The sequence below is a fragment of the Hydra vulgaris genome, chromosome 13 (genome assembly GCF_038396675.1).
Source record: "Hydra vulgaris chromosome 13, alternate assembly HydraT2T_AEP".
Classification (NCBI taxonomy): domain Eukaryota; kingdom Metazoa; phylum Cnidaria; class Hydrozoa; order Anthoathecata; family Hydridae; genus Hydra; species Hydra vulgaris.
In genome coordinates this window covers 54291778-54302320 of record NC_088932.1, presented here as the reverse complement: position 1 = coordinate 54302320, position 10543 = coordinate 54291778, and the positions used below count along the sequence as shown (strand labels likewise).

Below are 10543 nucleotides of genomic sequence, written 5' to 3'. Positions count from 1 at the left end.
AAAAGTAACCGGACAAGAGCATAACTTGAGATAACTTTTGAATAAAAAGTCTAATTTCTTTGAATTTGGACTTTTTAATGAATTGAAATGAATTTTTACTAAATCTAAGCAATTTAATCTTAAAAGTTCATTTAATTAAAATATGCGCGTGCAAAAGTATCCGGACAAAAAAAAAAAACTTGAATAAGATTTTTTTTTTTAAACATTTTTTAAATTGAAAATGCTTTATTTTAAAGTATTGCTTTACCACTTTGTTGGGAAGCCCTTAGCATTAATTACTGCTTGACAATTTGTCATTATAAAGTTCTTTAATTTCAGCATTTACCAAGACAGCATTTTGCGTAGAACATTTTTCAGGGCTCGAGGATGGATATTTCAGCAGGATAATGACTCAAAAGACACTTCAACCCTTATAAAAGACTTTTTCAAAAACAAAAAAATTCAATTAATGGAATTGACAAAGTCCTGACCTTAATTCTATTGAACACCTATGGAAACACATAGATTGACGAATTTCAGGCTGAAAATCAGCAAGTAAATTTGATTTATTTAATATTTTGAAACAAGAATGGCAAAAAATCAAAATTATTGTGATTATGAAGCTGGTAGACTCAATTCCTTGTCACTGTCAAGCAGTAACTAATGGTAAGGACTATCCAACAAAGTACTAAAGCAATTTACTTTAAAATAAAGTATTTTCAATTTAAAAAATGTTTAAAAAAAAAATCTAATTCAAGTTTTTTTTTTCTGTCCGGATACTTTAGCTCGAGGAAATTTTAATTAAATGATCTTTTAAGATTACATTGCTTAGTACATTGATTTAGTAAAAATTCATTTGTTTTTAGATTTGTAATCAATTTTTTAACATTTCAGTAAAAATTTGAAAGAAATTGGACTTTTCATTCAAAAGTTATCTCAAGTTATGCTCTTGTCCGGTTACTTTTGCACGCTACTGTATTATACATTAATAAGCTATCCACGACCATTTCAAACTATTCTCATTTTGTGTTCATACATATTTAAAATTTATTTACTTAGACACATTTGATAAACTCAAGTAAAGTAAGTTTAGTTTAAAACAAATAAATATATAACCATATTACAACTAAAGCTTTAAATAATAAAAAAACATTACTACTTTATTTGTCCCTTTCATAAAGGTATTTAGCAACTGAGTCACGAACATTTCCTGGTCCATTGTTCGCAGCAGTAGAAACTGTATTGGGTTGAGCCACACTGTCATCATGATTATGCGTAAGCCATTCTATTATAATAATGTCGTCATAATGTTTACAAATGTAGTGAAGATTGGCGCAAGCATTAACAATTCTTGTAGCAAAGTTATTATCGCATTCCATACGTTTGCAAATGACACGGAATCGAGCTTTAACGCGTCCAAAAGCATTTTCAACTACTCTTCTAGCTCCGCAAAGTATTTTATTGAAGTTTTTTTGAACTTCAAAAAGCTCCAAACTTTCAGGATACGGTTTTAACAAATGACGCGTTAAAGGAAATGCTGAATCATCTATCAAACATAGTGGAACAAAAGAACCGCCCAGCTCTTTATAACATTTATCAAAAAGATTTGATTCTAAAATTGTTTTCAAAGAAGAATTTTGCAAAATATACCTGTCATTATTTCTACCAGGCGATCCAACACTTGTGTAAATGAAACAGTATCTACAGTCTACAACGGCAAAAAGTACAATCGAATTCCACTTTTTATAATTATAATAAGAAATTGCTTGATCTTTAGGGCTGAAATAGGGATATGGTATCCATCATCAGCACCAAAGCATTGGGGAAAACCAAGAATAGCTTCGAAATCTCTACATTTATTTAAATTTTCTTCTGACAATGGAAATTTAACATATTTAGAGAGCAAAATGTCATTAACAGCGTTAATAAATTCATGAACAATTAAATTATTGACTTTCATATTCCAAAAAGGCTAGACACAACACGACACTCTTCACATGAAGCTAGATAATATAATGCAACTGCAACACGTTTTACTGCTGAAATAGGTTCACGCATAGTTGTCGTAGTTTTGCCTAAATGTAGATGCAATTCATTAACTGGGAAATTAAATGTTACGATTTACTCGAAAATGTTCTTTAAATTCACATACCTCCATTTGATTAAAAATATTATTAAACCATTTAGAACTTTTTGGCTTAACCCAAACTTTTCTTTCAATTAGATCCCCTTGCTGATTATTTTTGTTTTGTTTGTTAATTCACCTCCCCAAGGCCCAGAAAGCCACTACAGACGAGGAAGCAATTTAATTGTGGTTATAACCCTCTCTCAACTCTGTAACTTCGAAACACGAACCTTGACGAACAAGGCCGCTGCGCGGAGAAACAAGTTGAGCGCGGTATTACCAGGAAAATATTTCTTTGGTTAAAAATACTAAAAATATATACCATAGAGATACAAAAAATAAAGTATTTGTACCATATAAAATACACTTTTATATGGTACAAATACTTTATATCACCAGATATGCATTTTAATGCTTGAAATCACAAAATTCCTTTGATAATAGTAATATGGTAACATAAAAAACATATATAAACAGAGATTTATCTACCTTTTGACTTTAACATAATTAATTACTAAAGAAATATCTTGACTAATAGAACACCTTATTTTTTCATTAAGAATTTATAATATTCTACTTGGGCTCTAGACACATCTACTTGGGCTTGAGATGCATTTTCAATTGCATCGCACATACGATCTAAAGCAGAAACCTCTCTGATTCGTAGCCCTTGTGAACGGATTTGAACATCTAGATTTTTATTTGCTATTTTTAAATACTCTGAAGAGAAATTTGCTTTTTTATTTGTTCGTACAGGTTCAGTTTTTGCTATTTTATTCAAAGTTTTTTCATCATCAGAGTTCCTTTGTTTATTGCAACCAGATGTAGATTGAGTTGGTTTCTCATCAGGAATAGTAACAATAGATTGCACATCACTTGTATCATCCAAAGCTTCAATATTTAAAATACCGATAGTCTCCATGCCATCTTCCATTGTGGCAATCTGTAATTTAAAAACACACATTAAAAAAAAATTACACATATGAGAAATGATTATAAATCATATTTCAACCAAAATTTATCTCTTGACTTTGAAAGACTTGACTTGAAGCCTTCTTACTCCCCCCCCCCCCTTCCCAAACAAAATGGATCTATATAGACAATAGCATTTTATAAATTGATCTCTTGCCAATATTATAAAGATCCGCTTTTATAATTTGAAAACATGATATTATAAGATATAAGCCAGAAAAAATCTGCGCTGACAATTTAAAGGATATTTTCTAAACTATTGTATTTCGATATTGAATGTTATATATATTTTGAAAGTACATATATTAATATTCTTAAACTTCACTTAAGTAAGTTTGTAAAGTTTTGTACTTGAGAACGACGCACTTTGCGTTTTACACTCGACATCAGTTTTTGCACGGTTTTCGGCTGGTAGCTTTCTTGGTAGCTGTAATCCATTAATTTTTGAAATCTTTAATGTTTTTGGCTTCTTTTACATTGAATCTTAGTTTTCTTTTGACAAGAGCATAATATCTTTTGATAGGACGTAGTTTGGGACAATTTGGTGGATTGCAGTATTTTTCAACAAAATCTACTTTATGTTCTCTAAGCCATTTTAAAGTTGTCCCAGAGTAGTGGCATGATGCTAAATTGGGCCAAAATAACGGGTTACCCATGTGTGTTCTTAAAAACGGCAAAAGACGTTTTTTTGAGGCATTCTTTTATGTATATTTTGGTATTAATTGTTCCCGTAGTCACAAAACAAGAGCTTCTTTCCCCACATTCACAAATTGCTTGCCAAACTAAGACTTTTTTAGCGAATTTATGCATTCCGATGCATTTAAAATTGGAATTCAGTTTCTTGCGATTAATTGCTGAATAATATTGGTGTCCTGGAAGAGATCGGAAATATGCAGCACAATAAGTTTCATCATCAATAATCAAACAAGATTTTTTGGCGCATAATTTTTTATAGAGCAGCTTTGAACAACGAATTGCGACATTTTTTTGCTTTTCTTCACGATGAGGAACTTTTTTCTTTTCGTAAGATTTTATAACCACAATTTCTCTTCACTCTTTGTATAGTGGAAACACTTGTTTTTAATTTATTCGCTAAAGTTCGAACAGAAATCTCCGGTTTTTTGTCTAAGGCATCTTTCACTTTTTTACCAAGATCTCGTCTAATAAAACATTTTTTTCTTCCACTTCCTGATTTCCTTTTGATTGCACCAGTGTCCTGAAACCGTTTCACAACGCTCTGCACTGTTCTCAAAGCAACCTGCAACTCTCTAGAAATTGTTTAGTTTGATGCACCAAGATTTTCGACGGGAAAATGCAATTTTTTCGTTGAAAAATTTTTTTTCGCTTCTTATCTCGATTTGATGACATTCTATTAAAACTAATTGTTTAAATAACAGAGTTGTTTAAATTTTTGAATAACACTAATACAATGACATTTTAAAACAATTAGCTATTTACATTGTTTCCGTAAACACCACATCAGAGCACACGCAGATTTTTTCTGGTACATGTCTTATGCTTTTGATCTTTATGTTTAAAGTCTGACAAACGTTGAAAAATTAAGAAATCTTCGGTTTTCTGTCTAACTTCTTAAACCTAATATAGTAAAAACATTTAACATACTTGTATATATTACTTTAAAAAATATATGTAGCACTTTAAAATATACAGTAATAAATTATACTAAGCTTACCTGATCATCTTGAAAATTTTGACTAGAAAAGTTTTGACTTTGAGATAAAAGCCATTGTCAAGGGAAGCTTCACCACCTATTATTTTGGCAACAATATCGTAAGGCCACTATTTACTAGGAGCTCCTTCCGATAAACCTACTTGAAGTTTTTCTCGTCTATGAAAAATATACTTAAATATAAGTAAATATACATAAATATAAGTAAATATAAGCACATCATTAACACTATATAATATGAATCAAATAACTTTAAATGCGACAATTAAAAATTATTAATGAGCTGCAAATCTACAATACCGAATAAGATTTTAAGTAATTTTTAAGTTAACACTCCGTTACAAACTAAATTGCAATTAGATATTATTATACATGGTAACTTAGTAAAATACTTTCAGCATTTCAATAAGGTATCATACATTAAATATAGAATATGTACATTACCGTAAAATGAGGTGAATTTGGCCTGGTAGGTGACTTTGGCTAATTTATACAAAATAGTTTTAACTTTTAAAAACTACTTTGTACTTCTGCGACTACTTCCAAATTTAGATTTATCACAAAAGTAAAGTTATTCTGTTTATTTATTACTTAGATTAATTGTAGTTTGCGGAACTATTGATACAATTTTTTCTATAAAAAGTCTATAAAAATTGTTAAACTTATATGCTGCAAAATTGTGAGTTGGCTGAAACTGCTGTTAATATTTGAGTGGGTTGTGATGTTATAACTAATAGTAAATTTAAATAGAATGAGTTTTGTACAATATTTGCCAAATTTATAACTCTTCTAATTAAAATTAGCTTTAAGTAAAGTTTATGGGGTGGCTTTGGCCACAACTTGGGGTGACTTTACCCTAAGTGAAAAAATGTAATTATTTGATTTTCAATATTATATTTTTGATTTATTTTTCAGAAAATATTGTCTATAGATATATTTTTATTTGTTTAGTTTTTAATTTTTGTTTTTAGGACAAAATAATAATTAATAATCATATTTATATCAAAGAAACCATGCCAAGAACATATAAACGTGTTGCTGGGAGTCGTGATTATATTCCATACACCCAGGAAACATTAACCAAATGTTTAAAAGAAATTAGAAGTGGTAATTTAACACAAACAGATGCTTGCTTGACCTTTAAAATTCCTCTATCAACAATAAAGAATAAACTAAAAGGTATACATAATAAAAAGGCGGTTGCACAATATTTAGTGAAATTGAAGAAGAAATTTTTGCAAACTATGTTATAACTATGTCTTCTTTTGGATTCCCAGTTGACTGTTATGATTTACGAAGTATTGTGAAATCTTATGCAGACCGTAAAGGAATGTTTATTAGGCAATTTGCAGGAAATATGCCTGGTGTTGAATGGGTAAAATCATTCCTTAAGAGAAAAAAACAGTTAAGTGTTAGATTTGCAAGTAACATTAAAAGAAAGAGGGCAGAAGTAGGTACTGTTATTATTAATAACTTTTATGATAACATCACTCCTGAACTGGCAGCGGTTCCTCCATCAAACATTTGGAATTACGATGAAACTAATTTAACCGATGACCCTGGTAATAAACTAGTAATAACAAAGCGAGGATCAAAATATCCTGAGAGGATAATTAATTCTATATAACTAAGTCTGCTACATCTTTGATGTATTGTGGTAATGCAGAAGGGCATATCCTTTCTCCATATATTGTATATAAAGCAGATTCGATGTGGACAACATGGACAGAAAATGGACCAAAAGGAGCACGTTATAACCGCTCAAAGAGTGGATGGTTTGACTCCAGTTGTTTTACAGATTGGTTTGAATCTTTATTGTTACCTGAACTAAAAAAAACTTCTGGAAAACATGTTTTAATTGGAGACAATTTGTCGTCACATATAAATACATATGAACTGTCTTTGTGTGAAGAAAACAATATCAAGTTTATTGCACTTCCTCCTAATTCCACGCATTTAATGCAGCCATTGGATGTTGCATATTTTCGACCAGTGAAAGCTCAGTGGAAAAAAATATTAACAACTTGGAAGGAAAGTGGCAAAGGACGTAAAGCTTCTTCCCTTCCAAAAGACCAGTTTCCAGCATTGCTTAAATGTCTCATGAAAAAAACTCAAGAACCTGGTTGTGAAAGTATGAAGGCAGGCTTCAGAAAAACTGGATTATACCCACTTGATCGAAAACAGGTGTTAGATAGACTTCCTAAAAGAACATTTACAGATAAAGATGTCACAGTAGAAATTGGTTCTCTTGTCAGTGATTCTTTCATACAACATTTAGTTGAAGCTAGAGGTGATGATCATATACCCCCTAATAAAAAGCGACATAAAGTCTCTGTTGTCCCAGGAAAAAGTGTATCATCAATTGATGTAGTTAATATGCAAGCAACTATAAATACAAATAAGACAAGAAAAAAAATGACTGTTGTAAAAAAAACCAAGGTATCCACTCTTGAACAGCAAATAATTACAGATAATCTATTGAATAACTCTAGCACTGATAGTTTGATGCATAGTTTTTTGAGTTTTAAATATTAATAAGGTTTCTTTGTGATTTATATCTTAAATAAATTTGAAAGTTAGTTTCAAGTTGTTGTTTTTAAGATTTTTTTGCCTTAACAACATATCACCTAATATCCATGTATCTGTGAATATGTAAACTATGGAATGATAAATAATTTTAATCAATAATTATAATTTCTTTTTAGGTAGCCAAATTCACCACCAGTATAGGGGTGACTTTGACTCACCTTTGAAATTAAAAAAAGAGGGTCAAAGATATAACTTTTTTCTTTTTTATTTTAATTATTTATTTCTTTGGCATCATGCACATCTAATGCAATTTATATCAACATATTAATCATTTATAATTAAGTTTTGAAAAAAAAAGATTTTAAATTTGGCCAAAGTCACCTCATTTTACGGTACCTAAATTGTTTACTCAAATTACTAATTTTAGATTGAATTAGAGATCCGGTTAACGGAGGTATGATATTAAATGTGTTTGAAAATTCAGCTGCCATTTATTTGTAAATATTTGTGTTTTTTCTTGCAGATATTAACACTTTGTAATTATCTTTTCAAAAGTCTAATAGTACTTTTGTGTTAGTAATATTCCATACAAATTTATTTACAGGAGATATACAAAGACCAGTATGTGTTGTGCTGACGTCAATACTGTCTTTATCTGAATGCTGAGACATTGTGTAAAATTAAAGTTTTACCTAATAAAAAGGATAAGTTCATTAAATCTAGCAAAAATAACAATAACGAAAGGAAAAAAAAAAGAACTACTTAATAATAGAATTATTAATAGAAGGTTAAACTTTACAATTGGTATAAATGTTATGGGCTTATTAAATAATTTAATGTTATGGGCTTGACAAATAATGGGCTTACTAAATAATTTATTACATTGCTAAAAACTGGTGGCCAAGAGAGCAGAAACTTTTAAATGCTAATTTTATTCTTATTTTTACTTTTCCATGCAATGTAATAATTGTGTCATTTAATAATATTGACCTGTCAACACTATTGTTTGTTTTTATTTTTAAATATCAATATTTGTAGCTGTGGCAAAGATGTAGGGTACAGTCCTATCAATAGTCAATCAATAAAATATATTCTGAATAAAGGTCTTAATTTCACAATTATTCGCAAACAGTAGACTAATAAGTAAATACAGAATATTTATGAGGAAAGTACTAATGGTAATGTTCACAAATTAAAATAACAAGATAAGACAAAGCTAATTTAATAAAATATATGACAAAGCTAGCAACCAATAATAATATCATTAACAACATTAATATAAATAATAATGATGATAATAATAAAAATAATAATAATGATAATAATAATTAATATAATTAGCAAGGTCAATGATAAACAACTCTGCTATAAGTTTATTAAAAATGCATTAATAACAATGCTTGCTAAGAATATAATTAAATAAATACTATTAAACAATGAAAATTAAACTTTCTTAACGCAAGTTAAATGTTACCTTGAATTATACTTATTTTCAATTCAAATTAAATCTGATCCCAATTAAAATACAGCTGTCTTTGTAATAATGATACAATTGAAGATTAAGTTTTTAATGACTCTCATGAATATAACTTCTTTTTAAACTAATAATAAACTAATAATAACTAAATTTCTATTCTATTTGTACAAAAATAGTAAATGCCGTTAAAAATAACATAATATTTTGATGGTCAAATAAATCGTTTTTAAATCATCGCCCACCATCTGGTCTACTCACAATTGATACTCACGAGAGATCGGAATTTCCTTGGTTGCATGCAATTACCACAAGTTTTTAACTCATTGAATATATTAAAAAAGTGTTCTGAATTCAATAAGAAAAATGGAAGGCCAAGACTAAAAGTTTCAAGGCAACATGTTGCAAGGCCAATTGTATCAATACTCTTACCTTGATATATGACCAAGACCAAGGATAATGCAGAGATCAAGGACTAAAAACTCTAGTTAAGTTGACAATAACTTTATAAAAAGAATAGTTTGAGCCTTTCACAACAAACTTGCAACTTGTAATGCATTTTTGTGTCATTTAGCTTATACTCATATACGGTTATTTTAAAAATAGTTGAACTAGGCAACCATGCCTTATACAAAAACTAATAACTGTTCCGGAACATTTATTTGTTTTGGGGCGGGACGGTACAAAAGTTCCACAAATGTTCCGTTAATTTTTGTTCGAGTTGTGTTCACACGAGAGGATATTTGTTCATCTTCCATGTTCCACGGAATGTTCCGTCAAATGTACCCTCGTGTGAATAGCCTATAAGTTTATAAACATTAAGGGCATTAGGATCCCTTAAAAGAGATTACTCATTAACCGTTATGTTTACGCCAAATAAAACCTTGCATGCTTTTTTTTTTACTATAAATTTTTTTTCAGCTAACTAAAATTGGCATGGTCGACGAAACCGGGAAAGGAGGGGTGTGCCGGGGCACGTGGTCAAAAAGTGGGGGAAGGGGCTTTACTTTTTTTCTAAAGGACCTTTTTTTTTTTTGAAACTTGTGTTGTCAGCCATGATTGGTACTTCTCTATGCAATATTGCAATAGTTAAGATAACTATAAATAAATGAAAAGTATTTATGTTTTAAAAATTCAGATTTAGAAATGTTTTAACGCTATAAAGTTAAAACATTTCTAAATCTGAATTTTATATAGATCTATATAAAATTCAGATTTAGGGAGGGTGGGAGGGGGGGGGGGAAAGAGACAGTTTGTCCCGGGCGGCAGATATCAAAGGGGCTCCAAATAAAAGAAGGTAGCTAAAAAAAAAAAGAAAAAAAAGTTCTTTATTTATAATATAAAAACATTTTGATAAATAAGGGCGCCAATTAGGGTTGCTCTCCCAGGCGGAAGATATAGCATAGAAGCATAGAAATTTTTTGTTACGTTTTATTTTCAATAGATTTAATATGAAATTTACATCACTCCAAGAAAGTTAATGGTTGATTCCATTTTAACTTTTATGTTATTTCTTGAATAAAAAAAAGATTAGAGTCCACAGCAAGCAACATAGCATTATAATTTTGGATGCTAATTAAAGATCATTAATATTAAGTAAGAAAAATAATGGTCCTAGAATTGATCATAGGGGAACACCACAAGTTATATTGTGTTTTTCTTTTTCATTTGCTTTATATATTATGTATTGATTACTGTTGAAAAAATAATTTGTAATCCACTATAAATATTGTTAAAGCTTTAGTTTTTTTAAAGTTTATCATAGTTAACAGTG

The 10543-nt window shown here is 29.6% G+C and overlaps 1 protein-coding gene and 1 long non-coding RNA gene across 2 annotated transcripts; both read right to left on the bottom strand.

Moving 5' to 3' along the window:
• Nucleotides 1-1139: 1139 nt before the first annotated feature.
• Nucleotides 1140-1939, bottom strand: LOC136090010 (uncharacterized). Its single transcript, XM_065816114.1, has 2 exons — nucleotides 1707-1939; nucleotides 1140-1659 (listed from the first exon to the last, which is right to left on the bottom strand). Exons 1-2 carry the CDS (start codon nucleotides 1937-1939, stop codon nucleotides 1140-1142), a joined length of 753 nt encoding a protein of 250 aa, XP_065672186.1.
• A 697-nt stretch (nucleotides 1940-2636) lies between these two features.
• On the bottom strand, nucleotides 2637-4965 carry LOC136090177 (uncharacterized). Its single transcript, XR_010643226.1, has 2 exons — nucleotides 4770-4965; nucleotides 2637-3047 (listed from the first exon to the last, which is right to left on the bottom strand). It is a non-coding gene; the product is annotated as an uncharacterized LOC136090177 (long non-coding RNA).
• Between the last annotated feature and the right edge of the window lie 5578 nt (nucleotides 4966-10543).

What these genes read in the sequence shown, in the direction of transcription:
- LOC136090010 (XM_065816114.1), bottom strand. Translation starts at nt 1,939, where the DNA reads ATGAAAGTCAATAATTTAATTGTTCATGAATTTATTAACGCTGTTAAT. An exon ending in ATAAAAAGTGGAATTCGATT is followed by an intron (nt 1,660 to 1,706) that starts GTACTTTTTGCC and finishes CATTTACACAAG; the next exon opens with TGTTGGATCGCCTGGTAGAA.